Raw genomic sequence first — 18,313 nt, forward strand, 5'->3', positions numbered from 1 at the left:
ACAGTTGGCGTCCGGTTGCAGGTATGATAGGGATCCTGCGAACTAGTTTGCCAATGTTTAGTCTTTGATTTTTTTTCATGAGTCTCTGGTAGAGCCCGAAGGATATTCTCATCTTCTAAGATTGCGTCATCCTCATCATACCAAGAGTTGAAAGAATTGATGTCAGACTGAACATAAACAGTCTACCCAATGGGTTCTTCATTTTCCAAGTCACCCCAATAAAACCTAGTTTGAACATTCTGTCGTGAAGAACTTGTTGGAGTTAGACTCGTTGCCGGATTCAACATGTCCTGAACTACATCATCAACAATATAGCATTTGAGCTCTCAATTTGTATGTCATGTTGAACATCATTTAAAACCAAATTTCCATTATATTCATCTCCTTCTTCACTAGAAGATCGAGTCTACCACAATCTTCTCCCATGATCTCCTTCACGCTCTGCTAAAAGAACTTGAAAAGAATTAGACAAAGGAACTGAAGAGACACATTGTACATACGAACAAGTAGCTAAACTTGAAAGAACTTCCCAAAAAAAAAAAACAAAAAAAAAAAAAATAAATAAATAAAAAGAAAGAAAGAAAGAAAACAGATAGGGTTGGGAGAGTTAACAAAGTTAATGGAGAAAAAAGGGTTCTGCTAGGGTTTTGTCTTTTCTTAATCTGTTTTATTTCATTCCTCTATTCTCTTTCTTATTCCTCAGTGAAAATTCTCTCTTGGTCTTCAGTCTCATCCTCTTCTTCTCTCTTCTCTTTTGTTCTTTTTTCATCAGCCTTCTCTTTCTCGCCAATTCTTTTCTAGATTTGCATATGGGGAATACTGAATCTTGGAATCCCAATTGCTAATGAGTGTAACATACAAAGGGAAATTCGTCCAAACAGTGTCTGAACTTTTCCAGACTATTAATTTTCGTACCTAAACTTTGAAAAATGTCACAATGGTACCTGAAGTTTTGGCCCCGACCCAATTTCCATACCTGGAAACAGTAAAATCGTCTACGGTGTTAAATTTTGAAGGATATTTTCGTCATTTTACTATTCATCTTCTCTGAAATCGATGGGCCACCACTCGATTGTCTCCATCCTCTTCTTCTCCTCCACCGAAACCATCACCAACACCTCTCTTAGCTATCGACGGCGCGTCCCCATTGATCAACCCACAGCGCCAAATCACTTCCTTCTTCTCCAACTCCCGTCTCTAAATCTAATCCCAGCCCGGGTTCCAGCCCTAGCTCCACCATGCCTTTGCCTCTCCAATCCAAGCCCAATCTCAATCCCAAGAAATTCAAATTGCTTCAACAGACCGTCCAGACCTTTAAGCGCTTACAGCGAGGTCCTTTGCTCACTCCCGAGGCTCCGGTGGCGGAAGAGGACGAGGAAGACAGTAATGATGATGATGATGATGATTCCATTTCCACAAACCGTCAGTTACAATCTTTCTCTCTCTTCCATTTCCTGTTTTCTCGCGGGTCCTCTAACGGCCTCGCCATGGCGGCTCCGGAACCCGAGGATGAGAAAAGCTGGCAGGAGCTACTCAGAAAGATGTTGCCTTCCGGCGCGCCATTGCCGGACGATGACCATCTCTACTACTCCATCGCAGTTGAGTACGAAGGCCCTCCGCTGCCCTACGAAGTCCCCAAGGTTGATCCAGTCGACATCGATTCGCTTCGCAGCGCTGCTTCCGGAGCTTCAGGTTCGGTTTCGGAGCTTTCTTCGATTCCGGTGGCCGAGCCGGTCGATCGGGACGCCTCTCGGTTCAGCCGGATCAGGAATGGCGACGCCGCAAACGAAACGCAGACTTCGACGTCGTTTTCGGTAGGTTTCAGCTCTGAATTTTCAGCTCAGGACTCAAACTCGGAGCCAAAACCGGTCGAGGACGACGCCGGAGGAGGAGGAAAGAGAGCTGCGGTCGTGACTTTCAACACGCCGAGAGAATCGGAGACGGAAGACGACGGCGACCGGTCCTCGCCGCCGCAATCGGAGCCGGTGGGATCGCCGGTTGCTTGGGCCTCGCCGCTGAAGGTAGCAAGTAAGAGAGGGATTTGCAGCAGGTGTGGAAAAGGGAACATATTGAAGGAGAGGGAGTGGTGCTTGGTGTGTGACTCAAAGTACTGTAGTAACTGTTTGCTTAAAGCTATGGGATCAATGCCGGGGGGGCGAAAATGTGTGAGCTGCATTGGGCAGCCTATAAATGTGTTCATGGTCTCGTAGCTCCGGTAGTTCTTTCCAAAGATTAATGTATTCACATGGTTGGAAAGGAATCGAGTTGGTGGAGGAAAAACATTGATAGCTAAGAGAGGTGTTGGTGATGGTTTCGGTGGAGGAGAAGAAGAGGATAGAGCCAATCGAGTGGTGGCCCGTCAATTTCAGAGAAGATGAATAGTAAAATGACGAAAATATCCTTCAAAATTTAACACCGTAGACGATTTTACTGTTTCCAGGTATGGAAATTGGGTCGGGGCCAAAACTTCAGGTACCATTGTGACATTTTTCAAAGTTTAGGTACGAAAATTAATAGTCTGAAAAAGTTCAGACACTGTTTGGACGAATTTCCCAACATACAAATGGGTGAAGTTGACTTTTTTGTTTTTGTCGGTAATATACAAAAGGGTGTCTAACATTTAGTCAGAAACGCAGAAGCCTAAAGCCCATAAAACCTCTCTCATGCATTATGCAGGTCAGTCTCTCCGGCTCTATATCCTCTTTTAGTTATGTGCAAAGATTGAAATATATGCGATATTTCCGATATATCCCCTGATATCCCCCTAAGATATCACACATATATCCCCTGATATCTCCCTTAGGGGGTTGATATCTTATCTTCTAGACTTCTATCGTTTTTGCTTTCTCCAATATATTAGATATTTGGGATATATCTTTGGTAAAGTGAAGAAATATATGTAAAATCTGATAGAAAAAAAATAAAAAATAGAAAAAACTTAGTAATTCTCTAAATGCAAATATGTGTGAAGAGAGATATCCTCAAGACAAATCTGGGTGAGGAGAAATCCCCTCAAGGTGAATCTAGGTGAAGAGAAATACCCTCAATGAGATTATGGGTGAGAAGTAATTCTCTAATGCAAATCTGTGTGAGGAGAGATCTCCTCATGGCGAATATGGTTGAGGCGATCTGCTACTACAACATGAAGCTGCGGCTGCGAGACAGATAGGCAATGAATAATATGGTCAATGAAAACAACTGAATAGATCTACTTCATGTTGCAAGTGAGCCGCTTGATAATTGCGTTGATCTACTTCATCATTGGATTATGCCTGCACACCTCGATGATGAAGTTGGAAGATCTCTTCCACAAGTTGTAGAAACTGCAACTAATGCTGGAATCAATGTAAAGAGGGTCTTATATGAAGAAGTTGTTAAAAACCCAAGAGATAATTCAGATAGTGATGGCGCGTGGGGTGGTACAGCAACTCAGATAGTTTTGATGATGATGAAGATGGTAGAAGCGGAACAGGTGGTGGAGGTGAAAGATATGAATAGATATGAATATGAACAATCTTCTGTGGGTGGAGGATTAAACCAATTTACCTATGAAGGTAATTTTGATCCTGTAACCCAAGATGAAGACCACAGAGCTAGAACAGCTGGTCATGGTACTCAAGAGAAGACCCAATATGGGAGGAGGACTAGATGTGCAACTGATGATCAAAGTACCCCATCTGATGTTTCTTAAATTGCCTTAAGTTTTGACTCTATCAGTTTAGGCACAGAGCACAGTGGGACCTCATATAAATCTCTTGAAGGCAACAATCAATTTGGCTATGAATATGGATATAATCAATATGAAGAAGTACATGATTAATCATCCAGTTGGATTCATCCTTATTATTCTCTTATAGGGGAAACAATCTGTAGCACTAAATAAATCTATAACTATCATGTTCATCACTATAATTCGTACTATATAGGTCATATGTCTTGGTCTAATTATTGCATTTTCGTAGACCAGCGAGGGATTTTTCAACCACCTAGAATCTCTTTTTGGATGTAGATAAAGTTGATATTCATATGTATTTATATGTAATTTTAATAAATTGACTATTTCAAAAACGATATATTTTCCCGGGTGCCCTATATTCTTTTTCTACTAAGTCCTAAACATACCGAGCGAGTCCGTGGACTTACAAAACGTAATGGATCCGTAGGCTTTGTTTGTGGCTTAAGGCCCCATGTTGAGCACAAATCCATAACGTAACTATACACAAGGGACACATTACTAAGCCCTAAATAAACGTCGAAATTTGAAAGCCCATGTTGAGCCCACTCTTATCTGAAAACAAACCCTTAAACCCTAAAAATTTTGCATTATAAAGACACACGCAAACACTTGCAGTCCTCTCACAACTGCGCCTCTTTCTCATAAACCCTAAAACCCAGCCGTTCCCTCTCTCTAAGCTCGCAGACATGGCACCTCCTCGAGGTAATACTCTATACTCATCAATCACTCCTCTTCTTCATCATCTATTTTGTCTGTCTTACCTCGCCTCTGTTTAGTCTAAGAAGACCCATCAGTTTTCTTAGCTTTGTTGATTGACTTCTTGCTCATTTGCATGTACCCAGTTTAGTATTTCGGTTCTTGTTCATCTAATTCCAAAACCCAGAACCCAAAACCCAAAACCCTGTTTATATTGTGCAAGTTCATATTGAAACTACTTTTCTGATGTGTGTTTTCGGTTAATCATTACATTATACTAGTTTCCGGGTTGTGTTTCTGTGAAGTTTTAGCACGAGGTGGTGTTTATTGATTTGTGGGTTTTTATGTGTAGGCCGTGGTGGTTCTGGTGGGTTCAGGGGTGGAAGGAGTGATGGAGGGAGAGGCCGAGGTGGAGGCCGTGGATTCGGTGACAGAAGTAACAGTGGTTTTAAGCCCAGTGGAGGCCGAGGTGACCGTGGTGGTCGGGGCCGTGGTGACCGCGGCCGTGGAAGAGGCCGTGGGGGCAGAGGAGGAATGAAGGGTGGAACCAAGGTTGTGGTTGAGCCCCATAGACATGCTGGGGTTTTCCTTGCTAAGGGTAAAGAAGATGCTCTTGTGACCAAGAACATGGTCCCCGGAGAAGCTGTCTACAATGAGAAGAGGATTTCCGTTCAGGTAGCGACTTTAATTGGTGGTTTAGAGTAATTGTTTCCGTAAGCTGTGTGTTGTGGTTTGGTTTTTATTGCTGTGTATTGTGGCTTAAGGAATTGTTTTATTTATTTCAGCAAGAGGATGGAACAAAAGTTGAGTATAGGATTTGGAACCCTTTCCGTTCCAAGTTGGCAGCTGCTATTCTTGGTGGTGTTGATGAGATCTGGATTGTAAGTTTCAATTCCATGGTTTGGTGCATTCTGTTCAATATTCACTACGGTTGAGAATTTTCAATCTAGAATCTTGATGTTTGTTTATGTGATGAAGAAACCTGGTGCCAAGGTTCTCTACCTGGGGGCTGCTTCTGGTACCACAGTCTCTCATGTCTCCGACCTTGTTGGCCCTGTAAGTTCCATTCGTATAGAAGCTCTTTAATTGTTTTAATTGAGAGTAGCTTCTTATAATTAATGCTGTTGCGTTTGCAGACTGGATGTGTCTATGCAGTGGAGTTTTCTCATAGAAGTGGCAGAGACTTGGTAAACATGGCTAAGAAGAGAACTAATGTCATACCAATTATTGAAGATGCTAGGCATCCAGCGAAATACCGTATGCTTGTTGGCATGGTTGACGTGATATTTTCTGATGTTGCACAACCCGATCAGGTTTGTTTCTTGAGATTTGTTTTAGCTAACCGTGAACTTGGTGATAATTCTGTTATTGTGTGCTTGATGGTTGCTTATGTCTTCATATAATTATGCAAATGATGAGTTTACTCGGATTCCCCTTCAAGACATCTTGAAAGATGAAAGCTCGAGTTTTCTGATGCATATCTTGTAGTACTGAAATGACCCCTCTGTGTGTGTGTGTTTTCTTTGGGTTAATTTGGTATCCCTTATGCTTATTCCTTTAGAAAATTTTGCAAATAGTTTCCACAGTCCTTATGTCAGTGTTCTTTGATATTTGTTTGTAAATGAAGTTGTACAAATGTTGTTTTTCTTGGTATTGAACATGTGACGAGTTACTCGGATTCCCCTTCAAGACTTTAAGGGTGCTGTAAACCCGAGTTTCTGATGCTCTTATGTTTGAGAATCTGCTTTTTGTGATAGACTGTCTTGCATCTTTCCCATATTTTACTCTCACACACACACTGATATTTGTACTAAGACTAGACTTTGTTTCTATGATTTTCTGGTGTCTGCCCTGAAAATATTTATGTTAGTTTACTTGTATCCTTTTCTGTAAAAGTTATACAAGTTTTTTCGTGCGTAGTATTGGCGTGTGACGAGTTACTCGGGTTCCCCTTCAAGACCTTTGGGTGATGCAAAACCGAGTCTCTGATGCTCATTTGTTTGGTATTTTGATTGTGGTTTTACTTCTTTCCTCACTCCCTTTCTCTGATGTTTTTAGTGGACTGCTTTGTCTTTATGATTTTTGTGGTGTTACTTCATACTTTTCCATATAGTTTCTAAAACATATTTTCTCTGTATATCGAGTATGTAATGAGTTTCTTTCATTTTTCCTTCTAGACAATATCGGTGATGCAAAACCAAGTTTTTGGTACTCTTGTTTGTTGTGTGACTTGGTGTTACTTTTTGCTTTCCATATCTACAACCTTTGTTTTTTTTCTCTGTATATTGTTCGAGTATGTGACGATGTGGCCAGTTTCTTTTATCTTTCTTTCTAGACATTATCAGTGATGCAAAACCACGTTTTTGATGCTCTTGCTTGTTTCAACTTCTGTGTCTTTTGATTGCATGTCTGTCTTATTGCTGGAAGACTAAACTTCAATGTTTCCAACTATGTTTCTAGATGTCAATAGTTTGTTGTGTTTCGCTTCTATATATGCATCTTCTTTTTTTTGGCGCAATTTTTGAGCATTTGACCAAGTACTTGGATTCCTTTAAGGCATCATGTGTGATGCAACCCGAGTTTCTGATGTTTTGGTATAAAGATTTTGATATTTTTGGTTTTGATATCTTAAAGTCTTGATTGCACCTTTTGTCTGTCGGAAAATTCCTAATTGTGTTGTTGAAGCACAATCAAGGGGTGACTACCCAAATGTGTCTACCATGTTCTTGTAATCTTACATAACAAGTTGTTTTGCCACCCATGCAGGCCAGGATTCTAGCTTTGAATGCATCATATTTTCTTAAAGCAGGAGGGCACTTTGTCATCTCTATCAAGGTTTGTTTAGTGAATATGTTCTATTTCCCTCCTCATAAGAGGTGAGTTGCTAAAGCTGCTTAATCTAGGTTTTAATAAATGCTTGCTTTTTTGAATCATTTTAGGCTAATTGTATCGACTGCACTGTTCCTGCTGAGGTGGTGTTCCAATCTGAGGTGAAGAAGCTGCAGGCAGAACAGTTTAAGCCTTTTGAACAAGTGACTCTTGAACCTTTTGAGCGTGATCACGCTTGTGTGATTGGTGGTTACCGCATGCCAAAGAAGTCAAAGGCTGCTGCCTAGAACGTCTGTAATCCATGAATCAATAGCTTAGTTTGCCTGTGAGAAAAGGATAAAATGTAAACCCGACAATGTTTTTCCTTTTTATTCTCATTACCTTGTTGGTCTATGTAGTTCTGAACATCTTAGTGATCTTTTTTGATTGATATTTTAAGTTTTCATCTTTAATTTTGATGTCCAAACGAGCACTTGTATTAGTTTATCACATCTCTGCTAGAAATTTTAGACTGAAAGTGACCTAAACTTACAGAGTCTAGTTTTCTTACTTTACCTAAAGAAGATGAATATGCCTGGACAGACTTTTTCAACCGCTGTATGTTTTAAACCTAAAGGTACTCATTGGCCCAAAGGCGTTTCTAAATGGATAAACTAAAAGGCTCCACTGAAAAATGATGTTATCTGCAAATCATGTCCTATCTCCAGTCCCTGTCTCTTAACATTGCTTAGATTTGGGAAGTAGACAAGCAGCAAATTAGGCTGCATGTGTATGTCTTCCTATCAAATCGTAGATTCTGAGTAAATCTTCAACATGTTGAAGACAAGAGGTATCAACATCGTTTAGCCGTGTACTCTACAGCGGTCCTAGCTGGCTTTGTGGAGGCTTATGGGGGGTTATTGAATGTTAGTTGGGTCAAGCAGGAGTGTATCAGGACTGTAAGAGAGCTGGGAAGTGGGAATCAGCTGCTAGTTGAGTCTGATATAGATAGTGCCGTGTTTGGTGGACGCTGTGCAGATGGAGGAAACCCTAAACTGAAAAAATGTAAAAGATATTGTCAGAAGTGGGATTTGAACCCACGCCCTCTCTCGAAGACCAGAACTTGAGTCTGGCGCCTTAGACCACTCGGCCATCCTGACAGTTCTGTCCATCTGGTAAGCCAAATTTTCATAGTGATTGAGATAAAGCAAAAAAAAGCTAAATTCCATAGTGATCATATAAAGCAAAATAAAAAATATTGAAAATGTTTGTGTTTCAGTAGTAAGCTAAAGACCCATTACAATCTACAAAAATTGTGCTAAATGGTAAGCTAAAGTAATTTACAAATCAAAGCGCAAAAAAAAAAAAAAAAAAAAAATGTCAGAAGTGGGATTTGAACCCACGCCCTCGTTAGAGGACCAGAACTTGAGTCTGGCGCGTTAGACCACTCCGCCATCCTGACACTTGTTATCAATACCCCAATTCATATTATACTGTTATAACTTATCTCTGAAGGCAAAACTTGATGACTTTTTTGCTTATTCCTTTTGATGACATTGTTGTAGATCAAAGTGTTTCTCCAAGCTAGACTTGATAGATTAAACTTGTCTTTTGAATTGCATTTGGTTTCGGCTATTGTTGCTTGTTGCCTCTCACACTTGGTTGCTTAAGAGTGTTTGTGATTTGCTATTCTAGTGCCATTGCTTTAAAACTTGCAGAGCAAGGGAAAAGCTCTTTTTAGCCATTTAGGATTCTTACAGACATGCATTGATCAATCTTGAATTTCAATACCGAGGTTATGTAAAACAGTAAAAGTAAGAGCACTAAATGACTTGGAACCTTAAAATGGATTATGATAACCTACTTGGAATCAAAATCCACAGGTGATGTCACTGAACAAATTAACCATGCTGGTCTCAATTCTCAAATGGCGAAAAACACAAAAATTTGGAAGGCTTAGCTTCCCTACACAGTAAACATGGTTTACAGAGAAACTAAGCGGAAGAATAAGAGGAACTTCATATAATATTATGATTATTTTCAGCTATCGTCTCGCCTTTTATATCTTGACCTCCCCATTTCTTCATTCGGTCTGAACTTTCTTCCACCTGCGGAAAAAGAAAACGAACCACAGTTAATCATTTATTTTCAATGAAGTTTGTTAGAACATGTTGTGCTGGTAAGTTTAAATCACAGCTAGCTATAAGAGACTTTTAAAGTAATTACCTCCTTGTTCCAGTTGGTTCTGTAAAGTACTATAATGAGCAGCAAGGTTTGAAGTGCTGTTCCACATATCATGCCTCCCCAAATTCCCTACAATATATTTGAACATATCTGATTGAATTTCTAATACACATGAAAAGAATATCGGAAACTTCACAAACCGAAACATATTACTTACTTGCACTCCCATGTCTAGTGTATAACCAAGAAGGAATCCGAATGGGAGCCCAAAAATGTAATAACAACCCAAGTTAATATAAGCCACAATTCCTTGCCATCCACCTCCGATAGCAACACCTGAAAGCATCAATCCAGGTTTTGTAAACAATGAATCAAAGGTGAAGAAAAGAAAGATACTCTTCTCTAGCTTAAGAGGATGGAAGCCAACAAACACGATTTATTGATACCTGAAATCACAGGCTGGACACTGTTGAGAACCATGGTGATTCCGAGAAGCCATGCTAGCTTTGAAACAGCTGCTTGCAATTCGGCATTGCTTGTGAAGATGACAGAGAAGTAGTCTTTGGCAATCAAGATAACAACCATGCAAAAAATTCCAATCAGCAGAGATTGAGCCACTGTCACATAGACTGAGTATTTAGCTGCTCTCGGACGCCCTAGTCCAAGTTCATTAGAAACTCGAACACTATAAGAATTGGAAGAGAAACAACAAATTGTTTCAGAAACTTGGCATCAAAGCAGTTGTTACTTGAAGCAGACGCAAAATAGTAAAAGAAATTGAGTCTTGGTACTTACCTAATAGCAGCATTGATTCCAATGAACAGCATTGCTTCCCATCCATTGACATTCATGCTGAAATATCAATTAAGTGAATCAGATACCCCATACTGAAAATTGAACCACCAAACTATGAAAGTGAGTGGGATTAGTTGTGTTGTTACCAAATAGAAAGTGAATCAAGAGCAATGACCGCATTGTCAAGATGACCAGTAAGAATGATGATACTCATCATATACCAAATCTCAAGGCAAAGCATGACAGCTGATTCAAGCGAAAGCTTTACAAAGGCCCAAATGTCTTTGAAAGCCAACCATGAAAACCCGCTCCACCCTTCGTTACACCAACCAAGTATATAAACAAGCTCAGCAATCACAATTTCCCAACCTGTAATGTCAAAAGCTATAGCTGCACCATATATCCCCCAATCGAACACGTAAATGAAGAGGAAAAGAAGTCCAATGTGAACCATTAGGGCTATGAATCCGATCCAAGCAAGAACTATGACCTTGCTTTGTGCCTGCAGGAACTTTTGGCAAGGGAAATTGATGGCAAGTGAGAATAGCTGAGGGATCACATACACGGTGAATGTTCCCGCCAGGTCCGCTACATCGTCATCTTGGCCAAGAAGCTTTAAGATTGGGGCAGAGAAGCAATAGAGTGGAGTAAGGAAAAGGCAGGTTGTCCATAGAATGATCCATGACCTTTGCATGTAGATACCAAGCATGTTAACTCGCCCAGCTCCAAATGCTTGACCACATAATGTCTCTAGTGCACTTCCCATACCAAGCTACAACAAATTTGTACAAATGAATTATAATGTGATTTGAATAATAGTGATTTCATTATTAATCCATAGTCCACAGTCAAGAACTAAGATTTTACTATGAAACTTTTGGTTGCTGTATTTTGTCTATACATTTTATAATGCTCAAGTAACATCATAAAAAGGGAAATGCGTCTCACGATGGTCAAGTCCGTTATATATTCTTCAATTACCATTTCAAATCCATTTTAAGATTGAAAACAAATTAAATTTAGTGTGAGTTGGGATTTTGTTTCTTATTGGAAAATTTATGAACATGACGTATATGGTAAAGATTGGTAAAACTGAAATCCTATTACGAAACTCGAAACACACGGCTAAAATTGCTCTCTGGTCAAGATACGTAAGCTAAAGGATTAGTATATGGTAACGAAGGGGATTATGAAGATAAGCCACACTCCAAAACGACTTGATACCAAAAGAAAAATGCAAAACGACAATACCAGATAAGCCACTTTAAAGTAAACTCACAGATTCATCATTCATACAAAACAGAAAACGTAAACTTAAAGATACCAAAAGCATGAAAAAAAAAAAAAAAACAAAACAAAACAGAATAAAACAGAGTTTACATGTTCCTCTAATAGTTAAAGTACAAGACTAATCCTTTTAATATCAGAAAGTTCGTCTTTTTCGAAAATGAGCAGCACCTAATCCGTAAGAAAAACGAAGGAAAAAGCTTTTTTTTTTTTTTTAAACACGAGACTTTTCCGAGATTTTCTCAACCGTAAAACAGAGTATGAGATATTTCAAATTTTCAATATTCGATTAACCACAAACATAGTTTACATAGATTCGAAATTTGACTAGTTGATACTAATTCACCAAGATATATACAATTCCAAAATCTACATACGATTTCGTAGTTACTCTCCCTTGAATTCAAATCGAAATTCAATGAGTTCTTTAGTTCATTTTCGATTATTAGATTTTAAGTGAGAACACTACGTACCCCATTAGAAAAACCCAGAACAGAAATGAGGAGGAAAATCTCACCCAAAGAAAAAGAGGAACGGCATTGCACGAAATCATTATTCAAAGTAATCGAAAACAAATAGCAAAAGAAGTGAAGGTAAGTTATATATTACCATGAAGCCGAAAGAGAAGGTACTGATGACGGAGAGAGAGATAGAGACGGCGGAGAGCTCAAGGTTTCCGATGTGGCCGACGAACATGGTGGAGACGGAGTTGGTGCCGAAGTTGCAGATTATGGTGAAGGCTATAGGCCCACCAATCCTCCATAGCTTCACTGTTTCTTTCCACGTCACCTCCCGAGCCTGCTTAAAGCTTGTCACCGGCTCGTAGTCCGTGACAGCTCCGTTGGTCAGCAGCGGCGCCTCCATCTGGTTTTTCCGGCCACCGGAGGACAGGTGTACGATCCTGATCAAGTGGCAGCTAGCCTGGAGAGGCTATTAAAGGGGGAAGGATTGGTATTGGTTGGTTTGGTTTGGAGGACAAAATGCATGTATACAGTGTTGTTGCTACTTATAGGGTTTTTAGAAGAAGCGAAGCTTCTTTGACTTTTTACTCTTTCATTTTGACTGAAAAATTACCCAAGTCGTAGTTATCTGGTTTTACTGTTGAAAATTTGAAAAATGATAATCATATCATGTTTGTTTAAATCCCTAGTTAGTTAACGTTCAATCAATACTTTTCGAGTGAATACATGAACCCTCCATTGTCTCATAATGAACTCAATTCATATCTTTAGTGAATTCAGTATTTGTTTTTATTATTTAGGAAAGTTGTTCATATTAAGTACTGCTTTCTGATTTCATTTATGCATGGAGACACACCCACCTCGACTTTCATATAAATTTTGTGTCACTGTTACCTACTTTTGGCTCATGAATCTATTTAGTTATTGTCTCATAATGAACTTAATTCCTATCCTTAAGGAATTGGAAATTATTCTATGCACCGACGGTGCAAGTGACCCAACCCTTATAAAATAATCTCAACCTTTGATATTTATTATCAACTTTATTTTTAATAAACAAAAAGTGTATTTAATGCAATCTAACCATTTATTTATGTTGGTGCAAGTGCACGGCGGTGCTCTGAATAATCTCTCAACCCATTTCAATTTTCATATAAATTTTGTCACTGTTCCTATTATTGGCTCATGAATGATAAATCAATTATTGCATGATAATAATTAATTAAAATCAACATAAAAGAAAGATCGTGCGGCAAATGTGGTGTGCTTTTATGAATTTAAGAGCATCTAAAAACAATAATCTATTAGCCATAGTGTATTTAATGATGCTCATTAATATGTGCAATAATAATCTAAAAACAAAGGGATAGGCCCTTTTATTAGGTGCCAATCAACCTAGTGCTTTGCAGGTTTTATTCACTATGGCTAATAGATTTGGATTTAGCAATTTTTGTACGACTCCTCGTAATCTTTATACTTATTATTTGGTTAGCATATTGCGCTATATCGTTTTTAAAAAATATATTATTTCTCAATCATATTTCAAATTTTATCGAAGAAGATTTCTCAAATCAAAGTTAGAACATTTTAAACAAACAGTCAGTTTTTCTCAAACTAAAAGTTGTTATACATAGTTATCATAAAGCACCGGAAGTCTATAAACTATTAAAAAGATAAGAGGCCTAATCCTAATTGGCTAATTCAAACAAAACATGGCACGATCAATATAGCTACCTCAGGCACTACTAGTCAATTTCAGGAATGACTTTTAAGTTTTAACTCCATGCTACTACTTCTTCCCTCCTCCCTATCATTTTCGAACGAAAAACGACAGCTAGCTTTTGGAGATTCGGACTATGACCGATTCAATTGTTCTCAATATCTCACCGTGAAAAGTCTCGAGTCTCCCATGATCCCATGCAATTAAACTAGTAGGAACAGTGGCTTATGCCAACTAACAGTCCGAACCTCCAAACAATAAATTTGGTGAGAGTTTGGTGCCAAATATAATGTCGGGCGGGTTAGCTCTGTGCGGTCCAGCATTCTGCACATGAATCATATCGAGACAAAAGAAGAAGAAGAAGAAGAAGATCGAAGTTGGTAAGTTAATTGATAGGTGCTAAACTGGTTCACGTATAGAGGTGCTAGTTTTTAGTGGTACAAGGGCAGAGAAGCCAAGGATCCATAAATGACGACGTACGTGGATGAAGTATACACAGATATTTTCACCAGAAAGGAAGTACTGAAGTGGTTGATAAAAAATATATGGTGCCCTAACCGAAAAGGTACGTGATCGATATGAGATTGATGAGAGGAGGAGAGCTAAGCTAACCTTCAAAGTAAAAGAATGTGCTGCCGGGAGAGGAAACGGTCAAGTATCTACCAACGTGATCGCGAATTCATGTATAACTTGACAAGTCTATTGGTACATGCACAGATGAGAGAGTTTTTGTATGTATGAAAAGCAATTTTGATAACGAAACTTCTATTATAAATGCATGTATATGGCATACACGCATGATTAAAAGATGTGTGATTCCCTGTAATAAAATGTAGAAAGCTCTTGCAATACTCACACACAATCAGATCATGCATGTATGTCATATGCGCAGCGCATGTATAGTAAAAATTTCGTTTTGATAATGTGAATACTTAGAAGTCGTCTCATGCAAAGTCTTAATAATCTATGTAACCAAAAAGGTCTTAATAATCTCACAACATTTATAAAAGTACTGTCATGAAAAAGTAAAACAATGATGTCAAATTAGTAAAACGAAAAATAGCAAAAGAGATAAAAGAGTGATTCTTGCGTGGGGCAGCCGCACCGCCACGTGGTGCGGCAGGCCAATCATTCCCCTAGCAGGGGGGTATTTTGGGTATTTCACATTTAAAAATCAGGGACAATTTCGGAACAAAGACAAAAATTTCTTAAATTTGATTGGGCAGCCGCACCGTACACGTGGTGCGGCTACCCGCACCTAAGAATTGGCCGAGATAAAATCATTAAATATGGAGTAAAATGAGCGAGGCCAAGCTTTGGTAATCTAAGACATATGGGCTGCAGGAAAAGAAGATTGAATTTTCGGTCCTCCTCTCGGTTTGTTGGGTCTAGTAGTATAAAGCCCAAAGATAGAACCATGAGAAAAAGGCCAGACCCCAAGCAATACTAAGGTTGAACAGGCCCAGACCCTACCCCTGACTTGTAGTTTTATTTTGGGGTTATTATCACAAATGGTACCTGAACTATACCTCAATTTTATCGATGGTACCTGAACTTCAATTTTGATCACAACCAGTACCTGAACTTTTCGATTTCATTTTAAATGGTACCTAGAGCCACCTCCAGTCACTATTCCAACTAAAAATGGCATGTAAAGGCAATCATAGTGATGATCTTTGATGATTTCAAGGGTTGCAATCATATATAGTGATGATTTTTTTGGTAATAGACTTGCCTTGAACTTTTTTTAAATTTTTTTATATTTTAGATTTGGCTTTTTTGGCCGGAATAGTGACCGAATGTGGCCTTAGGTACCATTTAAAATGAAATCGAAAAGTTCGGGTACTGGTTGTGATCAAAATTGAAGTTTAGGTACCATCGATAAGATTGAGATATAGTTCAGGTACCATTTGTGATAATAACCCTTTATTTTGTGAAGCAGCTGAGAAAAATTCCATTGTTGCTGAAGTTCTCAAATGAGCATCTACATATCAGCAAGCTATATTCTGAGTCTCCTTTTCTTGGTTCCCCCACTTCTTTATGCGCTTTGTGGTTTGCTCCACCTGCAATACATATAGATTCATTCAATCATCACAATGTGAACTCTATGCCTAGATAAGCGAAATAAATGAGTAACTTGTCCTCTTACACGAAATTTTATTAAAAAATAGAGAAAAAGGGTACAAAATAGATAGTAAAATGTATGCCTAGTTAGTTGTTTGCAGATTTGGTTTATACCTCATTGTCCCAGTTGGTTCTAGAAGTCAGAATCAGTAGGAACAGGATTTGAAGAACACTTCCACTCATCATGCCACCCCATAGTCCCTATGTATACATGTGCAGTAAAACCAGAATATATCACACAGTTTAAGCAGAACTGAAAATTACTATTAGTTAAGGGAAGGAAATGAGTGAAAGTGAGTATTACCATGGCACCTAGATTTGCTTTAAACCCAAGAAGGATTGCAAGTGGAAGACCAAACAAATAATAACAACCCAAATTTATATAAGCTACCATCACCTGCCATCCACCTCCAACAGCAACACCTGCATATGAAAATCACCAAGAAATTTCATGATCATTATGACTTTGGAAGTGAAGCTGAATTAACCCTAGGTACTATACCTGTTAACACTTGTGTAGCACTATTGAGAAGCATGGTTACACCAAGAAGGTATGCTAAACGAGCAACGGCTCGTTGCATATCTTCACTGTCTGTGAAGACAATGGGAATGTAGTTTCTGGTAATGAAGATAATAATCATGGACACGATCCCAACCATGAGAGATTGCGAGACAGCAACACACACCGAGTACTTTGCGGTTCTTGGGTGCCCCATCCCTAGTTCATTGGAGACTCGAATGCTACAGATCGATTGGGAATGACATTAGAGAGATACATTAGTGAAAACAATGACTATATGTGACATAAAAATACCAGAAAAATGCAGCATTTACCTTATGGCAGCATTTACTCCAACCAACAACATGAGCTCCCAATTCTGAAAGTTCGTGCTAATTAAGAGAAACAAATAAAAATACTTGGTGAATAATGATCACAATAGAAAAAAAGAACTTGCTATATGTTGAAGTGAATGATCTATATTACCATATAGAGAAGGAACCAAGAGAAATCACTGCATTTGGAAGGACACCAACGAGAATGTTCACACTCATGACATACCATAACTCGAAGCAAAACATGAAGCACGAAGCAAAGGAAAGCTTTGCAAAAACCCAAATGTCCTTAAATGCCAACCATGAAAATCCAGTATTCCAAGCCTCTTGGCACCAGAACACACAATACACACCTTGACCAATTGCAATTCCCCAATTTGTTATGTTGTATGCTGCAGCTGCACCACTTAATCCCCACCCGAAAACGTTGATGAAGAGATGAAGAAGTCCAGTTTGTGCAATGAGAGCTGCAAAGGCCATCCATGTGATCACGCCGACCTTGCTTTGAGCCTGAAGGAACTTTTGGGTGGACAAATTGAGAGTAGAAGAGAACATTTCAGGAAGAATCTTCCTGCTATATTTTCCGGCAAGATTAGCTATATGAGGGTCTTGGCCTAAGATCATTAGGATTGGAGTTGCATATATATAAGCTGATGAAAGGATCACAGAAGTGATGGATAGGACAATCCATGAGCGCTGCAAATAGATACCAAGTGAACCAACTTGGCCTGCACCATATGCTTGACCACAAAGTGTTCCCAATGCAATTGCCATACCTTGCTACATACACAGACATTGTACAGTAACTATTTAATCTCTCTTTCCTTAATTTCTCTTAGAAAATCAAATATAGAAGTACTTAATGTTTTGACATAGACTGACTGTCAAACTAATGGAGGTATGAAAGTGTCACAATGTGTTAAAGGTCCCAAACATAGGATGGTAACATGTAGTAAGGAGCGGTATAATGCTAACTTGTCTGTTAAATAAATGTGGGTGTGTTGGTGTACGACTTATGATTAGTAGGAGGGATATAGAGATAGATACAAACCAGGAAACCATAAGAGATGTTGCCAATGACATTGTGAGCCAGTGAAACAGCAGAGAGTTCAAGGTCTCCGAGATGGCCTACGAATATGGTGGTGACAGATTGAATCAAGTACTGAAACAACATTGTTATTGCAACTGGAGCTGCAATCTTCCACAGCTTCACTGTCTCTTTCCAAAAGACCGAAAAGGCCTCCTCAAAGCTACTCACCTGCACACAGTCTTCAGTCTCATCTGATTTAGGTTTGATGATCAGCAAGGGTACTGTCTGTGTTTCCATTTTGGTAGCTAGAAACTAAGATCAGCTGGGATGTTCACAACTCAGATAGCCACTGCTAGCTCTAACCAGTAAAGACTACAAGTCATATGATCTGTACTGACATTACCACAAATTAGTTATACTAGAAGGTAATTTATTGAGGTAGCTACATTTAATATTAAAAATCATACAATGTGTAGTTGGCTTTAATTCTTAGATCTGTCTAGGCCCCAAATATATGCTGCACCATTCTAGACCCCAAATACCATGCTTGAATAAGAATCTTCACCAGAACATATATTTTTCCATGCGATGTAGTAAATATAGTAATATACTTGCTGATTTTCAAATTTAATATAATG

The 18,313-nt window shown here is 38.9% G+C and overlaps 3 protein-coding genes and 7 non-coding genes across 10 annotated transcripts; 6 read left to right on the forward strand and 4 right to left on the reverse strand.

Moving 5' to 3' along the window:
• The first annotated feature begins 4,300 nt into the window (after positions 1-4,300).
• On the forward strand, positions 4,301-7,713 carry LOC133717357 (rRNA 2'-O-methyltransferase fibrillarin 1-like). Its single transcript, XM_062144053.1, has 7 exons — positions 4,301-4,438; positions 4,785-5,107; positions 5,218-5,313; positions 5,411-5,488; positions 5,569-5,745; positions 7,199-7,267; positions 7,372-7,713. The coding sequence occupies exons 1-7, from the start codon at positions 4,423-4,425 to the stop codon at positions 7,546-7,548; spliced, it is 936 nt and encodes a 311-aa protein (XP_062000037.1). The 5' UTR covers positions 4,301-4,422; the 3' UTR covers positions 7,549-7,713.
• Positions 5,838-5,910, forward strand: LOC133719113 (small nucleolar RNA snoR60). The gene has a single exon (XR_009850841.1). It is a non-coding gene; the product is annotated as a small nucleolar RNA snoR60 (small nucleolar RNA).
• LOC133719114 (small nucleolar RNA snoR60) lies at positions 6,088-6,158 on the forward strand. The gene has a single exon (XR_009850842.1). It is a non-coding gene; the product is annotated as a small nucleolar RNA snoR60 (small nucleolar RNA).
• On the forward strand, positions 6,356-6,425 carry LOC133719115 (small nucleolar RNA snoR60). Its single transcript, XR_009850843.1, has one exon. It is a non-coding gene; the product is annotated as a small nucleolar RNA snoR60 (small nucleolar RNA).
• Positions 6,574-6,645, forward strand: LOC133719118 (small nucleolar RNA snoR60). Its single transcript, XR_009850846.1, has one exon. It is a non-coding gene; the product is annotated as a small nucleolar RNA snoR60 (small nucleolar RNA).
• On the forward strand, positions 6,956-7,023 carry LOC133719116 (small nucleolar RNA snoR60). The gene has a single exon (XR_009850844.1). It is a non-coding gene; the product is annotated as a small nucleolar RNA snoR60 (small nucleolar RNA).
• A 603-nt stretch (positions 7,714-8,316) lies between the features above and the next one.
• TRNAL-CAA (transfer RNA leucine (anticodon CAA)) lies at positions 8,317-8,400 on the reverse strand. Its single transcript has one exon. It is a non-coding gene; the product is annotated as a tRNA-Leu (tRNA).
• A 218-nt stretch (positions 8,401-8,618) lies between these two features.
• TRNAL-CAA (transfer RNA leucine (anticodon CAA)) lies at positions 8,619-8,702 on the reverse strand. The gene has a single exon. It is a non-coding gene; the product is annotated as a tRNA-Leu (tRNA).
• Positions 8,703-9,068: 366 nt separating this feature from the next.
• On the reverse strand, positions 9,069-12,496 carry LOC133716013 (protein DETOXIFICATION 35). Its single transcript, XM_062142743.1, has 7 exons — positions 12,116-12,496; positions 10,366-10,991; positions 10,220-10,276; positions 9,871-10,109; positions 9,642-9,760; positions 9,467-9,553; positions 9,069-9,348 (listed from the first exon to the last, which is right to left on the reverse strand). Exons 1-7 carry the CDS (start codon positions 12,368-12,370, stop codon positions 9,259-9,261), a joined length of 1,473 nt encoding a protein of 490 aa, XP_061998727.1. The 5' UTR covers positions 12,371-12,496; the 3' UTR covers positions 9,069-9,258.
• Positions 12,497-15,618: 3,122 nt separating this feature from the next.
• On the reverse strand, positions 15,619-18,054 carry LOC133717923 (protein DETOXIFICATION 34-like). Its single transcript, XM_062144683.1, has 7 exons — positions 17,697-18,054; positions 16,797-17,425; positions 16,646-16,702; positions 16,314-16,552; positions 16,116-16,234; positions 15,926-16,012; positions 15,619-15,750 (listed from the first exon to the last, which is right to left on the reverse strand). The coding sequence occupies exons 1-7, from the start codon at positions 17,970-17,972 to the stop codon at positions 15,679-15,681; spliced, it is 1,479 nt and encodes a 492-aa protein (XP_062000667.1). The 5' UTR covers positions 17,973-18,054; the 3' UTR covers positions 15,619-15,678.
• Between the last annotated feature and the right edge of the window lie 259 nt (positions 18,055-18,313).

This window comes from Rosa rugosa, chromosome 6 (assembly GCF_958449725.1).
Source record: "Rosa rugosa chromosome 6, drRosRugo1.1, whole genome shotgun sequence".
NCBI classification, from domain to species: domain Eukaryota; kingdom Viridiplantae; phylum Streptophyta; class Magnoliopsida; order Rosales; family Rosaceae; genus Rosa; species Rosa rugosa.

What these genes read in the sequence shown, in the direction of transcription:
- LOC133717357 (XM_062144053.1), top strand. An exon ending in AGAAGAGGATTTCCGTTCAG is followed by an intron (nt 5,108 to 5,217) that starts GTAGCGACTTTA and finishes TATTTATTTCAG; the next exon opens with CAAGAGGATGGAACAAAAGT. An exon ending in ACTTTGTCATCTCTATCAAG is followed by an intron (nt 7,268 to 7,371) that starts GTTTGTTTAGTG and finishes GAATCATTTTAG; the next exon opens with GCTAATTGTATCGACTGCAC.
- LOC133716013 (XM_062142743.1), bottom strand. Translation starts at nt 12,370, where the DNA reads ATGGAGGCGCCGCTGCTGACCAACGGAGCTGTCACGGACTACGAGCCG. An exon ending in CCTTCTCTTTCGGCTTCATG is followed by an intron (nt 10,992 to 12,115) that starts GTAATATATAAC and finishes AATTTGTTGTAG; the next exon opens with CTTGGTATGGGAAGTGCACT. An exon ending in CTTGATTCACTTTCTATTTG is followed by an intron (nt 10,277 to 10,365) that starts GTAACAACACAA and finishes TTGATATTTCAG; the next exon opens with CATGAATGTCAATGGATGGG.
- LOC133717923 (XM_062144683.1), bottom strand. Translation starts at nt 17,972, where the DNA reads ATGGAAACACAGACAGTACCCTTGCTGATCATCAAACCTAAATCAGAT. An exon ending in CTTGGTTCCTTCTCTATATG is followed by an intron (nt 16,703 to 16,796) that starts GTAATATAGATC and finishes TCTCTTAATTAG; the next exon opens with CACGAACTTTCAGAATTGGG. An exon ending in GGAGTAAATGCTGCCATAAG is followed by an intron (nt 16,553 to 16,645) that starts GTAAATGCTGCA and finishes ATCGATCTGTAG; the next exon opens with CATTCGAGTCTCCAATGAAC.